General features: G+C 33.9%; 2 protein-coding genes and 1 pseudogene across 2 annotated transcripts; 1 reads left to right on the forward strand and 2 right to left on the reverse strand.

Moving 5' to 3' along the window:
* Positions 1-7,154: 7,154 nt before the first annotated feature.
* On the reverse strand, positions 7,155-7,694 carry LOC147548951 (uncharacterized). Its single transcript, XM_086668162.1, has one exon. It carries the CDS (start codon positions 7,692-7,694, stop codon positions 7,155-7,157), a length of 540 nt encoding a protein of 179 aa, XP_086524288.1.
* A 223-nt stretch (positions 7,695-7,917) lies between these two features.
* On the reverse strand, positions 7,918-9,397 carry LOC147548952 (uncharacterized). Its single transcript, XM_086668163.1, has 3 exons — positions 8,996-9,397; positions 8,623-8,896; positions 7,918-8,204 (listed from the first exon to the last, which is right to left on the reverse strand). The coding sequence occupies exons 1-3, from the start codon at positions 9,395-9,397 to the stop codon at positions 7,918-7,920; spliced, it is 963 nt and encodes a 320-aa protein (XP_086524289.1).
* A 7,481-nt stretch (positions 9,398-16,878) lies between these two features.
* On the forward strand, positions 16,879-18,347 carry LOC147548953 (putative lysophospholipase BODYGUARD 4 pseudogene; annotated as a pseudogene).
* Positions 18,348-19,737: the final 1,390 nt, after the last annotated feature.

Here is a 19,737-nt window from a genome sequence, read left to right on the forward strand (position 1 = left end):
TTATTTTCATCTGCAACGCTACTGGTATAAATGTCGTCTCTTCAACAAAAAAAAAAAAGGCCAGCGCTTTGGGGAAAGCTAAATAGTTTCCGGGGTGTGAAATTTTAAAAGGAATATGCATAATTTTAGAGATTTTCTGGGGAAATAAATTTTAAGGGGAAATAAAAAAAAACACTCCACCTCACCTCAATCTATCTCCACCTCACCTCACTCTATCTCCACCTCACCTCACTCTCTCTCCACCTCACCTCACTCTCTCTCCACCTCACCTCTTTGTCTTCCCCGATTTGGTCGCCGGCCGGAAAATTTTCCGGGCGGCGACCATTAAAAAAAAAAAAAAAAATTTCACTCTCTCTCTCTCTAGAAACTCCGGCGAAGGGGTTTCCCTTTGCCGGAGTTCCGGTCTGTTGAAGAACAGACCGGAACTGGTCTGTTCTTCAACAGACCAGATCTGGCCTGTTGAAGAACAGACCAGATCGATCTGTTCTTCAACAGACCGGAAGTGGTCTGTTGAAGAACAGACCAGTCCGGTCTGTTCTTCAACAGATCCGGTCTTCAACAGGCCGGATCTGTTGAAGAACAGACCGGACTGGTCTGTTCTTCAACAGACCACTTCCGGTCTGTTGAAGAACAGACCGATCTGGTCTGTTCTTCAACAGGCCTGATCGGTCTGTTGAAGAACAGACCAGTTCCGGTCTGTTCTTCAACAGACCGGGACTCCGGCGAAGGGAAACCCCTTCGCCGGAGTTTAGAGAGAGAGAGAGAGTGAAAATTTTTTTTTTTTTTTTTTTTTAATGGTTGCCGGCCGGAAAATTTTCCGGCCGGCGACCTAATCGGAGAAGATAGAGGTGAGGTGGAGAGAGAGAAGTGAGGTGGAGAGAGAGAGAGGTGAGGTGGAGAAGCTATTTTGCTTTCCCCTAAATAAAATTGTCAAATAAATTTGACCAATTTTTGACCAAGTCTTCACACCCCGGAAACTTTTTAGCTTTCCCCAAAGCGCTGGCCAAAAAAAAAGGTATAAATGTCGTCAGTCTTTTTTTCATCTAAAAAAAGAGTTAATTACTATAAAGGTTAAATAAATATTAGAAATAGTTGGAAAGACAGAAAAGATTTGGAAGTTATTAAAGAGGTCAAAAAGATCCCGAGAGTATCCCGAAATTGTGAATTTTCGGCATTACCCTTAACAAATTAAAAATGACGCGCGTATCCTAATGTACATAAATGAATTTTAAGTGATAAAAAAATCAAAATTCTATTTTCCTTCGCGAGTGAACAGACCTCTTTCTTCCCGACTCTTCGTTCATCTTCTTCTTCTTCTTCGAGATTTAGGGTTTCTACCTCTCAATTTCTCATAAATCTACTACACAAACAACAAGTAAGTATATCTTAACTGAATATTTAAGTTTCTTTAGATTTTTTTCAAACTTTCTGTCTCTAGCAGGGGCGTTGCCACATAGGGGCATGTGGGGGCACGCGCCCCCACAGCCCGTGTTGCTTTTATTATTTGCTTACACAGATACACTCCAAGTGAAAATATATTTGATTAACGCACCCTACATACCAATTCTTCGCTGCAGCTTAGTTGGTAAAACTTGAGAACCCATGTTATATAATTCCTAGGTCATGGGTTTGAAACCAACAGGCCTCAATTTTTTTAAGTTAATTTAACTCCGGCTCCAATTTTCTTTTGCTTTTCCTTTGTAATTCACTATTTTCCTTTGTTTCTTTCCTCTTCCTTTTTGTATTTTAAATTAATGTGGATATAAAAAAAGAAGTCGATAACATTTTCTGTTTATAAATAACTATATTGCTTAATTTTAATAAGGCGTAAAACATAAATATTTTATGCTAATATATATTTCAAATTTTATACCGTACTAGCTCTTTTGTATAAATATCTATGTGGCAGTCGCTCTTCTTTCAAATTTAATTTGCGCTTCAACTACGTTGATATGGTATGAATTAAAGTATTAAAATTGCTCTAGATATTTTATATTTATAAATCATAGATCCAGCATTATATTCAGGCACGAGCATTGTTAAAACTAACTACGATATTGAATGATAAATGTATAGATAAATGACAAGTTGCGCTTAAGATGAGAATGATGCAATGATTTGAGAACTATTATAATGATGTATATTCGTCTTGTACGATTATAAATATGTATTGGATTTTGAATGAACCACTAGATGTATATTTTTGAATAAGTATATTTGATTTTTCTGAAGAACTATGACTAAAAGGTGCCCCCATTGGGATAAATCTCTGGCCTCGCCACTGGTCTCTAGTGAAAATAGGGTTTGTAAACCCTTTTTTTTTTGTTTTTGGGTTTATGAATGGCGTTGCAAACATGTTTTATAGAATCAGATTTACCAAATATGTCTTTAAAACCTACTATTTTTGTTAATCTTTGGCTTTGCAAACCCTAGTTTGTAGATCTGCAAATAATTTGTCTTTAAAACCTACAATATTTGTTCGTGGTTTTCGAATGGCAGATCTACAACTGCAACTAGGGTTTACAAAACCTTTTTTGTTAATGATTTTGGGAATATATTGGGTTTTACAAGTTGTTCATGCAGGGTATGCAAGCCTTATTTGCAGTATAAGATCTGCAAATGGGGATTCCATACCCTTAATTGTTTTGTGCTTTTCTAAATGGATTTTGCAAACACTATTTGCAGAAATAAAAACTGCAAATGGTTTTGAAAAACAATTTTGTTGTTTAGTGCTTCTGCAAATAGGTTTTTCAAATGTAATAGCAAAAGTTAAACAAACTGTTTGCTAACAAATTCACTTGATTATTTATGCAGAAAATGGTGAAAGCAAAAAGAGGAGAAAAACAAGTAGTACCCTCAGATAGTACTGAGGGTGCTAAATCCGAAAACACTGACATGGTGATTTCTGAAAGTACAAAGGAGATAAAAAATGAAAATAAAAAAGTAAAGAAGGAATATGAAACGTACAACTACAGGAGTACGATGAAGAATACAGCGATGTTCATGAAAAAAATAGGTGCAATGATGAAACTTGAACATTGTATGGCACTATCAGAAACTCCATTCAGATCAATTTTCAAAGCTTTCTATAATGATGAGATAGTACCAACAAATCTTGAAAGGCCAATAGCAATAATCTTTGAGTTGGTGAAAAGATACAGTAGAGAGAAAGGAAAATTTGAGTTTGGTGAGATAGATTTAGAATTCAAAGTAGATGATGTGGCAATTCTGCTTGAAATGCCAAAAGAAGGTGTGTTGGTTTCACCCTTCGAAGGGAAAAAAGATTAGGAATTTGTTGCTACATACTTTGGGAAGTCGTATAAGATTTCTACAGCAACCATAGAATCAACACTTGAGAGGTTTTTAGTAGAGGATAATGAAAAAACAGAAGATTTTGTGAAGTTAATGATAATGCATATTTGTTCTTCTTTCCTGTTTGCAACACAAGCTGGAACGACTATACAAACGTCGTTCAAAAATTTTTTGAGATCAATGGAGAAGATTAACTCAATTTCATGGCCTACTATAATTCATAATTACATGATGAGGTCGATTGAAGAAAATGTCGACAGACCAGCAAAAGCATCAGGATGTCTTCTTCTTTTACCGGTAAAATAATTTTTAATCATGATTCAATTTTGTGTAGTTTACATAGTTTGCATTATTTGTTTTTGCAAATGTTATTTGCATTATTTGTTTTCATCAGGATGTCTGTCTTAAAATTTTTTGTTTTTGGAGATGTTTGCATGGTTTGATCCTTCTAATATGTTTGGGTTCAATATATGCAGTTCTGGTTTTGCGAGCACTCAAATCTTTATAGAAGATTACATGATAAAAAAGACAAATTTCCTCGCATAATTAGATGGAGTCTTGACCATATGAAGTTGGATTTTCTTGAAGCTCTAGAAGACGTGGCAAGTAACCAGGTATAATATATTTAATTTTTGCAAATCATTATCTTGTATACTAGGGTTATGAACTGTAATTTTCAAAGATTTTTTTGTAAAACTGTTGAATGCATTATGTAATTTGCAAATACATTGTTTGAATTTCAGCTATCCGAAGATTTTTTTGTGCCACTTTTGGGAAGTGAGGAAAATCTAATTTCTGGTGGGATATTGACTGTGGGTAATGAAATTGATGTTTCTTATTTGAAACATCTTGAAGATTAAGTTAAAAAGTTGGAAATTCAATGTGAAGATCAAAAGAAAGAATTGAGTATGGAAAATGAAGAAATCGACAAGTTGAAGAAGGAATTGAGTATGAAAAATGAAGAAATGGAGAAGTTGAAGGAAGAAATACAATGTGTAAGAGAATCAAACATGATCCTAATGAAAGACAATGAAGAACTAAAAACAGCAATATTAGATAAGTTCAGTGAGGAGATTGAGGAGAACACCTCAAAAATGAAGAAGAGCCCTGAAAAAAAAGTGGCTTAAAAAACAAATAGAATCAAGATGAGTGAAAAAAATGTTACTGTTAGTCCTGAAATGACTAAAAAAAAAAATTTGAAGAGGTTGATATGTCTAAGTATCAAAAAAGAAAAGTTGGCGAAACTTCTGACTTTGTCACACCAGAGAAACAAGTCAAGACAAAGAAGTTAAAAGTTATGAACAGCAAAATAAGAGGTTCATCAATTGAGAAAGTTAGTGTTCAAAGTAAGGGAAGTACAGAAAAGAAAGCAAGTGAAGAGAGTAAGAAGGAAACAGAAAATGGTAAGAAGGAAACAAAAGATAGTAAGAAAGGAAGTGCAGATAGTAAGAAAGAAGGTGAAGTTAGTAAGATGGGAAGTGAAACTAGTAAGGAAATTGAACCTAGTAAGAACAGTGAAGAATTCAAAAAATGGAAAAGTTCTGAAATATGGAATCTATTCACTGAAGAGGAACTGAGAACAATTAAAGGATTCTATGCATTGGCAAACAGGAAGTAAGTACATGTCTACTTTAAAAAGTTTTACAAGTGAATTCCAACCAACTATTATTTGCAAACAGTTAGTTGCAAAGACATTGCCTGCAAACAATTAGTTAGAATTCTTTATCTGCAAACAGTTGGTTGCAACTCTGTATATGGAAACAGTTGGTTGCAACTCAATGACTGCAAACATAGGGTTGCAAAATAGTGTCTACAAGTGTGGTTGCAAAAATGTTGATTATGTTGAATTTTTTTGTAGTTCAATTGCTTGGGATAAAAACAAAAAGTTGATCATCACTGGAGATCAAATTGAGGGTTTGATTATGAACGAATTTGTTGATAGTCAAATTATTGATTGGTATCTAGAAAACAATGTGAGACGATACAAGAATATGGCTGTTTTTAGCTCAACCATATGGGTAAGATCTTTCAAACAACTATATTTTGTATTAAGTTTCAGATTATTTATCTAATTAGATGAACATTAATTTACATGTAGACTTTAATGAAATTTGATGGTTCGGAAAAGAACATGTCTGCAATGCTAACAAAGAAACTCAAAAAAGCGTTTAAGAAGAAGTCTAACTGGTTCCTATTCCCATTAAACACAAGTGCTGAGGAAAAGAGTCACGAAGGTTGCCATTGGCATCTTATTGCATTTGATAGAATTGATGACAGTTGGTTTCATTATGATTCCTTGAAGAAAACTCCAAAAATAAGTATAAGAAGTGCGAAGGAAGCAAAGAGGTTTGCAGTCTCATTGGTGAACATAATTAATGCAGCTGGACTAACTAAAAAACCACTCAAATCAAGTCCAAAGCTAACCAAAGTCGACTGCCCAAAACAAACAAACTCATAAGTATAAAATCTATTTTGATTTCATTGTTTTGGCATAAAAATGATGAGTACTAATTAGTTTATAATGTATTGTAGGATTGATTGTGCACTGTATGTGCTTCTGTATGCTGATGTAATCAGAAATGAAGATAATCCTTTGTTTAAGGCAAACTGGCCAGAAGGAATGTCAGAAAAGGCTTCAAGGAAAAGAGCTGAACTTGCAGCTGCAATTTTGGATGATTCGACAAACAAACCTTGGGTTGAAGGAACAGTTAGTGATGATGAAAATACTAAGTGATGTTTTAACTTCTTGTATGTCAACAAATAGAATAAGTGACAACAAAAATGATACTTATTTTGATCTTAAATTCTGATAATGAAAATGCTAATGGATGTTTGCATAATCATGTTTTGTTTTCATCAAGTATACAGAAATATGCAACCAAGTGTTTGCATTCTGTTTCAACCAGTCTGCAAACAAAAATAATGCAAACATTGTTTGCTGAATACACGTTTAGGTTTCTGCTGCAGTTATTTCCTCTGTTTATATTTGTGTGTTATATCTTATGTGTTGTTAATCTGTTAGTGATTAGGGTCTTTGTTTTGGTTCTAGTCTCTGTTGCTAGAGTTTAGTTGTCTTTTTTGTTTCCATGATCAATATACAGATTGTTTCTTTTTGTTGTCTATAGAGAGTTATGGCTCTTTGTTAGGAGCAGTCTGATAGGTTTAAGGCAAAACAATATTTGACAATTTAATTTCAATAAAATGGGGGGCTACGCCCCCGAACCCCAATAAAAAAATTCAACTATTTACTTTTAAAATTGGGCAACTCCAATCAATATATTTTTTATAAAATTTGTTAAGAGCTGAGCACTGAAATTTTTTCTAAAACAAAACGGGGGCTACGCCCCCGAACCCCCGTAAAAATATTTAACTTAATTCGAGGGCAACAAAACAACCATCAAAATTTATGAAAGCAAAAAACCTAATGGTTATGCAACCAACTCAAAAATTTTTTGTAGACAGAATGCTTCATATAAGTTTGCAGTAGTTGGAAACAAAACCTCGTTGGCAAATTTGCAACATACAACTGCAAACAAGTTTGCAAAGGTGTAATGTGCAAACAAGTTTGCAGAGATGTAATGTGCAAACAAGTTTGCAGTGGTTGAATATGCAAACACGTTTGCAAAGGTTGAATATGCAAACAGATGTTTGCATACCACACATGTTTGCATATCACACTGCAAACAGTTGTTTGCATAACACACTTCCAATCATTTGCCTGCATACAAAACTTGTTTGCACACATTATCTTTGCATACATTTAACCAGAATAAACTTCATATTCAAATTTTCAAATAATCCTTTATCGAGTAACAATGAATAAACGAATGTCAAAATTAATCTTAATTCAATATTGCTGCACATGGTCTCTTGTTATGATGCGCTAACTTGCCACAACGTCCACATTTTCTCTTCTTCTTAAACTTGGCTGCTCCAACACTCTCAATTCCCACACTCCTTGGCCTACCAGGTGCTCTCTTATTTGATGGTGGATTGATTATCGTCTCATTTGCTGCAAACACCTTTGGTTCATCACTTTTTGGAATGGGTATAATGGCGTGTTCATAAGTTTTCTTGAAGCTCTCAGTCGTAAAATATTGTTCAACAAATGTATCCATTGGTCGTCCATCATACTTGATAGCTATAATAGCATGCTCACATGGGATGCATTCAACTTGCCATTTCAAACACGAACAATAGAACGAACTCAAATCAACTAACTGACTTGGTGTTGAAAAGATTTCATATACAAATTTCGATGATTTTACAACCTTCCATATAGAACCGAACTTACGCCTTTGTCTTATGATTTTATCTATCTCCGGACACAACAAACTAGTCCATTTTTCAGCTAGTTCAAGTCTTGTTTGCATCATTTTCATCATTCATATACGAATAGTTTCTAACATGAGAACTACCGACATGCCCCTTTCCTCCCTAATCTATGAATTATAACTTTCGCATAAGGATGAACATACCTCACCATATCTTTTACCGACAAAATAAGCGTTTGCTCATTTTTCAAATGGGCAATTCTTAAAGAAATCCGTCAAACGTCTACCACCTACTAACTCCATCTCTTTAAAATGAATGATAAATTCATCCTTAGTCAACGCACGAGCAACCCCGATATAACAAAGACTCTATGTAATCTGCTCTTTGAGAACCATAACCAATTGCATTAACTAAGTTGTTCCTAATGTGCCACACACAATAACTATGGTGTGCATTTGGAAAAAGATCACCAACTCCTTTGATAATACTCGGGTGACGGTCAGACAAGAAAGTATATGTACGACTTCTATCAACAACACGAGCCAAATTCTCCAAAAACCAATTCCAATTTGAATTGTTTTCAACACTAACAACAACTAAAGCAATAGTAAAAAATCCTGAAAAGAAAACGTAATTAAATAAATAAATTGCAACTAGAAGACTAGTTAAACAAAACTATATAAGTTCATAACCAAACATGTTTGAATGACATATATATGTAAAGGTTGAATATGAAAACATGTTTGCATGACATATATGTGCAAATATGGTTGCAGAACACACAGATGCAAACAACTGTTTGCATAACAAACATGCAAACAGGTGTTTGCATACCACATTGTTCTAATCAGGTGTCTGCATACAGAAACCTAAAAAAAGTACCTACAACAGTTTCAAAAACAAACTATATTCGCATACATTTAACCAGAAAAAACTACATATTCAAATGTCAAAATAATTCTTTATTGAGTAACAATAAACAAACAACTATTCATAACATTATACTATATGAATTCATTAACTTAGAAATCATACCTTCATTGCCATTCTTTGCACAAGCTGTTAGCAAAGCCCCCTTATATTTGGATTTAAGATGCGTCCCATCAATCCAAATAACAGGCCTGCAGTACTTAAAGCCATGAATACAAACCTCGTATGCTATGAAAACCCTTTCAAACTGATAAGTGTCCATATCAAGTTGTAGCTGCACATAACTACCAGGATTCCACTTCATAATGGACTTCGTATACCAATCAAGTTTAGCATATCCAGATTCCTCGTCACCAAATGCAGAATCAAGTGCTTTTTTCTTTGCATTGTAAGCAATATAGTACAGGATTTTAACACCATAATCTGATTGAAAAGTAGTAATAATAGCTTTGTTTTTCTTTTTCGGATCAACCTTTACTTCACTTTCTATCAAATTAGATACAACTCTAGAATGAACTGCTGGCTTGTTTATATCAGTAAAACCCCCACCGCAAGTGTCCTCAGGAACATATTTCTTCAAATAAAATAACGATGAAATACCAAACCTTGAACAACCATGAACCTTCCACCCACAACCCTCAACCGGACATACTGCTACTACCCGATGAGCATGGTTCCTCTTCATTCCATACCCAAAACTAAATTTGATGGAATACTTATTCAATGCAAACCTAAATTGATCGGCACCTCCTTCAAACTTCTGACCAACTTCAGTAAACACAGATCCCCAAGCTTCAGACCTGAGAGGATGTTGGAACAACTTCGATGAACCAGCTTGACTAAAACAAGATGAAGCACTCGATGACTCAACTAAATCCATTTCCTGAACATCAAAACAGATCTATTAACTATGCTGCAAATACAAAAGCAAAGTTCTACTCAATTGTGCAAACACGATCTGCAGTTCTACCCAAATTGTGCAAACACAATTTGCAGAACAAAATTCATCAGAAATAGATGTGTAAAATCATCAGAACCAACAAACCATGTATGAAAAAATCAAAAAACTAAACATAAAGCAATCTATAATACATAAAACACAAAATTCATATATACTATTTCCCAGATTCATCAAGTAGAGGAATATAAACAGAGAAACAAATCAAAAAGATAAACAACAATCTATTATATAAATAAAACTAGGTTAAGGATGAAGAAAACTAACTTATAGTAAAGAAGATGAACTGATGAAACGAATGTGAATAGTTGATGAACAAATCACGGGACGAATACAAAAACTCCCGCAAGATGGAAAAACCCTAATTATTTGTGTTAAAGAAAACTAAGAGAAGATGAAGACCTACAACTAAATATGAATCAGTGATGAAACTAGGTTAAGCAAGAGAACTTCATCATCGTCTTCTCTCCTACCAAAATTGAATAATCGGTGCCCTAGTTCTCCACTTCTCCCGTCGAACAGACATAAGGTAGAGAGAGAGAGAGAGCAAAATAGAACTAAGGGTATTAATGGAATATTGAAAAAAAAATTTAAAATTTTGACCTGAATAATAATTAATGAAATTATTTTAAACCTAATCTCTAGTTAGCCTTAATATTTTGGTAGAAAATAACTAATAGTAAATGATTGGGACTTTTTTAGTTACTAGGGTATATCCCGTGCCCTAGGGCACGGACACTTATCAATCAAATGTTACGAAATTTATTGTTATATTTTATTAAGAGAGAAATTTTTTTATTAGTTATTATTTTTTTGTTTCTTTTCTATTAAATTAGTTATTATATTATTGAGAGAGATATTTTAATTTCTTTTTAACCATTGAAATTTATTTTGTTTCTTTTTTTCTTAAATTAAAATTTTTATTTCTGAGAAAGAAAGGATTATTATTTTTTAAATAGGTAACTTTATTTCTACGAAGGACTATGTTTTAAATTTTGAGAAGGGCTTCTAGACAATATCTTTTATTAAAAAAAGATTTTTATTTCTAAGAAGGAAACGATTATTATTTTTTAAATAGGTAATTTTATTTCTACGAATGACTATATTTTAAATTTTGAGAAGGACTTCTAGACAAAAAAAAGATGTTTTTTTTTTTTTAAAAGATGTTTGTCCCAGTCATCGTTTTCCCTTCTATTTTATTATATAGATTATGATTGAAATTTATTTTGTTTCTTTTTTTCTTAAATTAGTTATTTTATTTCTATGAAGGAAAAGATTATTGTTTTTTAAATAGGTAACTTTATTTCTACGAAGGACTATATTTTAAATTTTTAGAAGGGCCTCTAGACAATAAGCATAATTAAATAAGGATGTTTGTTATTTTATTTCTAAGAAGGAAAAGATTATTGTTTTTTAAATAGGTAACTTTATTTCTACGAAGGACTATATTTAAAATTTTTAGAAGGGCCTCTAGACAATAAGCATAATTAAATAAGGATGTTTGTCCCAGTCATCGTTTTCCCTTCTGTTTTATATAATAGATTTTGAAATTATTTACTACCTAATAAGTCATTTTCTACTAAAAAAATGTCTTTTTTTTTTTGTTGAAATCTAAAAATATGTCGGTGGGTCTTTTTTTGTGGGGAAAATTGAGAGGTTTATGTAAAGATTTGGTCATATGTATTCTTCCCAAAAGAAAAGGGTGACTTGGGCATCATAAACCCATTTATTTATAATTAAGTCTTGCTGGGTAAACTTGCATGGCAACTTCAGTCACAATCTAATTCCATCCGGACTAAGATCCTTGAAGTTAAATACTTCAACAGATCCACCCCACTAGGCTTGTAAAGGGTATTTTTATTTGAGTAGAATGTTAATTTTTTTTTTTTCCGCTGGGCAATGTTTTGGTGATCGAAAAAATTGCAACCTTACATGCCTACAGTAGACATGGATTTTGGATTATAACTGAGGGTAGTCAAGGCATTAAATACAAATTATGAGACATAGATTGGGTGGGTCTAGGGCTCTAGGCTAAGAAAAGAAAGGTCATGAATGCGGACCATGTGGAGTGATACACTTTATTTACATGGTCCTGATCTGAACTTCATATTTTCGGTTTTGTCAAATAGATTAGAGCCGTTGAATTAGATTAGGTTTTTAAGGGCTTAAGATTACCTAAACTGCTCCACAAAAGGAAAAACCGGTAACCACCTAAACCGATAAGAGGAAAAAGGAAGTTGATATGGGGTTATCCTCCTCATTTTTTTTGTTCCCTATCTTTTGTTCCCGATCTTTGATGGATATGTCTCTTTCATTTTTTTTGTTCCCTATCTTTAATGGATATGTCTTGGAGTTTCAACGTAAATAACATTTTTTAATAACTATAATAAGAAGAATGAAAAAAGTTTTTGTTAATTTTGCTGGAATAATGTCTGATGGGTGCCACAGTGACATTAGTCGTTTAGGGGCGTGGGTGAGGGGGTGCGAGCGGTGCGATCGCACCGGGCCCCCTCCCCTTAGGGCCCCTTTTTCTGAATTTGTTTTATATAAAATTATATATACCGTGAGAAAGTCTCTAAAAAAACAACAATCAAATCAGCTCGGCTGGTTTGGTTCTTGCCTACTTACATGAAGGTCCTGGGTTCGATTCCCCTGTACGACATACAGTTTCTTTTTTTGGTTTATGGGGCCATGAAGACCTGGCTTGGGCTCTAATGTCTAAAGACTCAAATATATTATTTTGTAGGCCCCCACAAATGACTTCTAAGTATTTACTAGGTTAGTTATTTCACTTCTTTAACTTTCGATCACTTGTTTTTGTTATCTCATACACTTAAGAGGTTTCTCTAGACGTGTTAGATGCCAATACGAAGCCAAACGAAAATATCAAAGCTAAATATTTGACGTTTCAATTTTTCTCCATAGGGTTTAGGTCGTTTGTTGTACGAATACTATTATATTCCGATAATTACAACAAATTCAATGAAATTGTAAGTTCTTGAGATTTAATACTTACAAAAATTCCAACAAATTTATTTTGAATACTTACAATAATTACAACAAATTTATTTTGGATAATTATTTAGGGTGCATGATTTTCTTTTACTTTCAAATTGCGATACAAAGGGCCCCGATCAAAATTTCGCACCGGGCCCCCAAAATCTCAGCCACGCCACTGAGTCGTTACAACAACATTACAAAGATTAACATAAGAAACATGTATATTAAGCAAATCAAACTCTAAATCATGAACAAGAGGATCAAAAGTTTTGACAACACCTTTAAACTTGATTTTCCACCCTCGCTTAAGATAAGAGACAAATTCAACAATGAAACGTGAAAGATATCCCCATGAAGAGGAAAATTAGGAAGCAAACATTTCAATTTAGGTATACTAATAGTTTCTGAACTAGTATAATCAAGCGACAAAAAGAATACTTTGTGTGATATTTCTAACTCGCCACCTTTTTCCATATATCAACTATATATACCACATCTTTGTTAGGTTAATCCCACATTGGTTGTGGAAGGGGCATGGTGTGTGTTCATAAGTGTGGGAGAAGTCTTACCTCTTGAGCTAGCTTTTGGGGCGAGAGAGGCCCAAGACCACCCAACAATCTTCACCAGTACATGATCGGGTAAGACCATGTAGACAACAAATCAGAGGTTAATGAGATCGTACATGATCGGGTAAGGCCATGTAGACAACAAATCAGAGGTTAATGAGATCTTACGAGTACTTTCAACAAGCAATCGTTTTTACAATTGTTTTTCATCCTTTAAAAACCTAAGTAATCTGTTTCTTACAGTACCACGAGAGAATTTTTTGTAAGCTCGATGGAAACTGTTATCTACTTGGTGAAACTCAAATAGTAGATCTACAAAGGGTATGCCGTGGTGGCGTTTCAAAGATCCAAAAGGCATGCTATCACCTGTTGTCTGTCACTAAGCTTGAGGGGAGATGTGAGTGTAAATATTAATTGTACTTAGATTACTTTTATAAAGGTATTCTAACCATGTTAAAGGTATTCTAGTCATGTTAACTTAAGACACTTCCTTATAGTATCAGGCCCTACCTTTAGGGCATCCTGAATTCACTTACTTACACTATATAGGAAGCTCCTTAATTTTATGAGATCATCCAATTTCCGTGACTTCTTTTGATGTACACCAAGAGCACAACTCACACCTAAGGGACGAGGATTTATTATTGTAATGATTTGTTCATGAAAAAATCAGATAGAAATATTCATGATCGGATAATAATGAAAAACTAAGGAGAAATTTACGGAAATTATACACGAGTATGTACTTGTAACGTGATTACATATCTCCAACTACAGAAAACTATATATACACCAAAATTACAATATATTTACAATAAAATTCTTTTTCTATATACTTGGGATTTATACACGAGTATAAGAATGCGTCATATGCCCACAAATGATACATGACCCGTATTTTGATGAAGAAATGTTGACATTTTGTCTAATTTGACGAAAATAGCTACTTGTGTGTGAATACTGATCGATCCATTCTTGACAGATGATCACATCTCGATTTGTTGAGTTAATTAGTATTGTTGCGATGGTTGGGACCATTCTTTTATTCTTGAGGACTTCAATTTGACGATCATATTTGTTGATTTTCATATTCGTTAGTAAAATAGTGCAGAACGTACTCCCGTGTCTATATAATTCTAGACCGGCAATGCTTTTTTTTTCTTTTGTTAAAATTAGACTACGGGTGACCCATTTTCTACACAACTTTGGTTCTTGAATATTCTTTTTTTTTTTTTTTTTTTGTTGAAAGGTTCTCGAATATTCTTTCCCTCTAAAAGGCTGCATTCTAAAATCTAAGCACCCATTTTCTTACCATTTGATTTATGTAAAATAAAAGTAAAAAGATAGGGCTTTGTGAATTTCTTACCATAGGATTAATTAATGTAAATGAAAAGCTGTTTTCTTTTAGTGCAATTAAGTTAGCAAAAAAAAAGATCACAGACCAAAAAGTCTGGGTCAACTAGTTGTTAGATGCCGGACAAAGAAATACAATAACACTCAGAGAATATTCTATTTTTCTTTTCTTTTAAGCTTTTTAGCTTTAGCACTTTGGTCTTTATGGTTAGTTAATTAAAAGAAAGCAAAGAAGGGCATTGTTGTTGATGCATGCGTGCTCAAGTATCTGCCCCAGCATATAAATGTTTAATCAGTAGTTTGGTCCCTGACCCCCTTTTGTTAGGGTTTGTGATCATATAGGACTTTGGTTCTATGGACTATCTTTATTTTATTTTTTTTGTTAAGATTCTATGGACTATCTTTAGGAAATGAGGATAAATAAAGTGGATATACTCTTGAATGGTAGAATTTGAACCGTTCTCCTTTACCTCAACTAGTTATACGTTCTACAGAGAGGCGTCTATAATTTTGGTTTTAGACCATCTCGAATGTAATAATCAAACCCTAAAACTTGAGTGTTTCATAGGAGTTTTTAGAAATTTTATTTAAAAAATATCTCAAATACAAAACTGAACTCAGATCCCCAAAGTGAGGTGTCAATAATTATTCTAGAAATCCTTAAGAGGACCCTCTATATTTAGAGTATTCTCTTGAAAATCTCCGAGTTGACACTAATCAATCTAAGAGGGTGGTAGTAGATAGGGATTTAGAAGGACACTCATGGATAAAATGTCTCGCAGATATTTCAAGACATATATGTATAGACAAAATGTCTTTATAGACATTTGAAGACATTGAGTTTATAGTCAAAATGTCGTGGGAAAACATTTCAAGTTATTGAGTCCATAAACAAAATGTGTAGTAGATATATTATTATTATCTCATCATTGATGGACAATTGGTGGACATTTATTATTTTAATATTATCATTATTGTCCAATCATATGAAATAATATATTTGTACTAATATTTCAAAAATATATTTTTAAATTTTTGTAGACATCGGTGAATATTTGTGAACATTGATGGACAATTGGTAGACATTTAATATTTTAATATTATCATATGAAATAAAATATTTTTATTAATATTTTAAAAATATATTTTTGGACTTTCGTAGTCATCCGTGAATATATGTTGGCATCTGGTAAATACTTATTATTTTCATATTATTGTCTTATTATATGAAATAACAAATTTTTATTAATATTTTAAAATTATATTCTTGACTTTCGTAGACATCTGTTGACAATGATGGACAATTTGTGAGTATTTATTATTTTAAGATAATATAATTTTGTAGCAATGTAATAATATAATGTTATAATTGTTATGCCCCATGTTCCGAATCACGGTTTGCCAGATAGTTTATAGAAGAAACTCGGTCTAATTGTGACGTCCCGTGATAGAGTGATATTTACATGTGTACAATCACAAGAAGTGAGAGACTATCCTAACTATTGTAGATTAATATATATATACAAAGCTACAAGAAGTGAGTGATATTTACAAAGCTACAAAAACAGAGCCTCCTAACTGGTAACATCCACCACAGGAGAAGAACGTTCTTGTATCTTAAGGTAGGTTAATCCCTATTTAAAGCGAAGCTTTTACAGGTGTCCACTTTCAGTGATTAAACATTTTCTGATTAAGAAAACTCGGGCAAACACCTTCTTTCATTTTGGTGAAAACATTGTAAGTATCAACCACAAGTGATGGAGACCATCATCATGGGCCTCACGGCCACACCATTGGGCCTCACGGAAGAGTCCATTAGGGTTAGATTTGAGAGTTTCTATGTTTGAGTATTTCCTACTAAGTCTAGGTTTATAAGTTTCTATGTTTGAGTATCTTTGATATTTAGGAATTATAATTTGAGTCTATCTAGAAGTGTCTAAGTTCCTATAAAAAGAAGTCTAGGTTATCACTATTATTCAGACCTTTGAAGAATAATCAATCAAGTTTATTAATAAGTTTATCGTTTCATCGTTTATCATTATTTTATCGGTTTATTTAATTAGTTGATCATAGTTTTAATGGTGGATTCCATTACTTTTACGCTTCCGCGACAACCTACATCAGCTGGTATTCAAAGCTCGAAGAATCTGAGAACAGATGAAATTTTTTTTATGGATAAGTCTCTCCTTGAATATTGAAAAAATTTTCCACGTTTATGTTGGCATCCTATTCGAAATGCAGGTCAATTCTATATTGATCAAGAAGATGAAAGAAAAATTCATAAAGTTCTAAAATTTCACTATTCGACGGTCAATTTCATATAAATTTCTGGATTCAACACATGGAAGATTGGTTCAGAAATCAAGATGTCCATGCCAAAAATAAGGTTTTTTTGGTTGAGCAACATATGTCTGAAAGAATCTATGAACAATTCAATACAATGCAATGGAGACTCATTAATCAAGGGAAAAATTTCATAAACGAATGGACTACATTAAAAAGTATCTTCAGGTATGTTTTTCTTCCTTTGGATGAATATTTGTCATATGCGGAAATAAAGATTGAATCAAGTAGACAGTTCTCCAGCGTTACTTCGGTCACCGTGATCGATGATATTGAAGAAGTTCTTGACAAAAGGAACGAAATTGTATCAATGAGCGAGGAACAAGACGAAAGTAATTTTCCTTCATCAAACCTAAACTCTATTCATGATATGACGAAACAATGTCCAGACCAAATATTTGTTTCATACGCGATTCCGGAAGAAGAAATCCTCGTTTCTAATCACAAAATTCTTCTACATCAAATTGTGTCATCATTGATTTTATCTCCTCATAATCATGAACTAATTACAAAATCTTGGTTTTATTCATGGAACCAATTGGAAGACACCCATCACGTATATGATACAACGTCCCCAAAAGGGTTTTCACCTACCCGCTTGTTTCCATTCAAGGAAGAAGTCAATAGGACACTAGTTCTTGCTACGAAAAAATACTTCCACTACAAAATTGATTTTGTGTGATGTATCGGGTAAGAAAGTTGAAGATATAAAGCTTCACGTAGTTGTGAACGAACCCTCTGAAGCAAACAATGAGGGTTCCAAGAGGAAGAAAGCTGCAAATGTGATATTCTTACATGGGGTTCTTTCTTCTTCATCCTTTTGGACAGAATTAGTGTTTCCCAATCTCCCAGAAAATGGAAAAAAGAATTTCACGTTGCTTGCAATGTGTCTATTGGGGTTTGGTAAAAGCCCAAAACCATGGGATTGTTTATACACAATGAAAGACCACTTGAAAATAAAGGACAGATCATTTATCAATCAGTTTCAATTCGGTGATTCTTTTCATATAGCTGCGCATTCAATGGGTTGTATAATTGCATTGGCTTTAGCTTTAAAGTCCAAGGAATCTGTCAAATCACCCACCCTGATTACCCGTCCTTACTTTTCTTTATCAAAAGAGAAAGCAAGTTTAATCGCACTCAACCGACTTGCTGAGAGAAGACTGTGGCCATCATTACTATTTGGTTCTTCAGCCATGTCATGGTACGGACACTTGGCAAAAAGCATTTGTTTCCTCATTTGCAGAAACCATAGGACATAGGAATGGATTCTCAAGCTACCCACTCGAAAAAGGGAGCTACCATTCATGTTAATGGACTTGACAAGGCACATACGTAATTCAACATGACACACAATGCACATTGTGATATGTGGAGGAACAAAGCTACTGGATGACTATCAGGAAGCTGTGAATTCGTCAAAAGTTAAACTAACTGTTATTCAAGGTGATAAGGATCAAGAGGTTCCATTAGAGTGTATTCAGACCGTACCGATAGTTGCCTTATGTACTAAAGTTGCACTTCAGTGTGTCAGAGAAAAGGGTTGTATATATTTTACAAAGGGTGGATTTGATGCAGACATTAGTACCAAGAAATGCTCCCTCTTTTAGGAGTCTATTTTCTCAAAGAAACAATGAAGATAGGTGTAGAAGTTGATGCCCATCACTTGTTCGATATTAGGTTTCTTAGAGATTTGTCCCTTACTCGATTTACTAAACGATACATTCAGTCGAAATAACGATGATTCCATGTGGTAAATTTTCTCATGTCATTCCTAACTTGACATATTATGATTGCGTTTTAGTTTTTAAACTTCACGAAGATGAACGAGGGAAGATAATTCAAGTTATTATTGAGAAAAACGAAAAAGAGAGAGTCGTGAAGTGGTTGATAAAATTCATAGTTAATTTTTCCATAGTGAGTTATGTGGTGTTTGTGGTCTTCTTCGTCAAACTAAAAGACGACGGGAGATGTCGCAATTCCATGAAAGTTTCTTTCCTACATTTGCTTTTGCGAGATTCTTTGCAATATGAGATTTATGCTAGTGATTTGGTCCATCATTATCTTCTTCGAATTTTCAACAAATTTCGTGCAAAGTGGGAATTAAGGATCGCATTGTTGAGTCTCACGCGAGGGCAAGTTCGTTCTCGGGCGGGGAGTATGATGGAGACCATCATCATGGGCCTCACGGCCACGACATTGGGCCTCACAACCGAGTCCATTACAGTTAGATTTGAGAGTTTATATGTTTGAGTATTTCCTACCAAGTGTAGGGTTACAAGTTATTATGCTTGAGTATCTTTGATATTTAGGAATTTTAGTTTGAGTCTATCTAGAAGTGTCTAAGTTCCTATAAAAGGAAGTCTGGGTTATCATTATTATTCAGATCTTTGAAGAATAATCAATCAAGTTGATTATAAAATTTATCGTTTCATCGTTTATCATTATTTTATCAGTTTATTTAATTAGTTGATCATAGTTTTAATGGTGGATTCCATTACTTGTACGCTTCCGCAACAACCTACATCAACAAGTCATAACAGAATTCAAACCATACACACTAGTGGCTTAGCTGAATAGACAAACAAACATGGCATTGGGTCGATACCCTAATCACTCGAAGGGTCAGAATACCCCAACTTCCAATCCCTCTCGGATTCAATTCTGGGTAAACTAGAATGGTTGTTACCAAATGGCTGGCCACGCACCGAATGTAACCATTAGCAAGAATTCATGGCTAATCCATAACATAAAATAAACAAAGGGACCAACCAGTGCCCGTCAGAAAACAACCATTACACGTAACACAACTCAAGCGATTCCGCCACCATCTTATACATGTACTCAAGCGATTCCGCCACCATCTTATACATGTACTCAAGCGATTCCGCCACCACGTGTTTACAGTTCACACAAAACGACCATGCAACTGAAGCGATTCCGTCACCACGTGAGTATTTTTCAGAAAAACCAATTTATTTTGAAAAGATAAACATCCAT

Source organism: Eschscholzia californica, unplaced genomic scaffold, assembly GCF_041429995.1.
Source record: "Eschscholzia californica isolate CP2 unplaced genomic scaffold, dmEscCali1.0.p SCAF_3, whole genome shotgun sequence".
NCBI lineage: Eukaryota > Viridiplantae > Streptophyta > Magnoliopsida > Ranunculales > Papaveraceae > Eschscholzia > Eschscholzia californica.

Excerpts from the sequence above, each read along its gene's own strand:
- LOC147548952 (XM_086668163.1), bottom strand. The coding sequence starts at position 9,397 with ATGGATTTAGTTGAGTCATCGAGTGCTTCATCTTGTTTTAGTCAAGCT. Across the intron at positions 8,897-8,995 it reads CTAATTTGATAGAAAGTGAA|AAAAAAGCACTTGATTCTGC; the intron begins GTAAAGGTTGAT and ends TACAATGCAAAG. Across the intron at positions 8,205-8,622 it reads TGCAAAGAATGGCAATGAAG|GATTTTTTACTATTGCTTTA; the intron begins GTATGATTTCTA and ends TTTTCTTTTCAG.
- LOC147548951 (XM_086668162.1), bottom strand. The coding sequence starts at position 7,694 with ATGAAAATGATGCAAACAAGACTTGAACTAGCTGAAAAATGGACTAGT.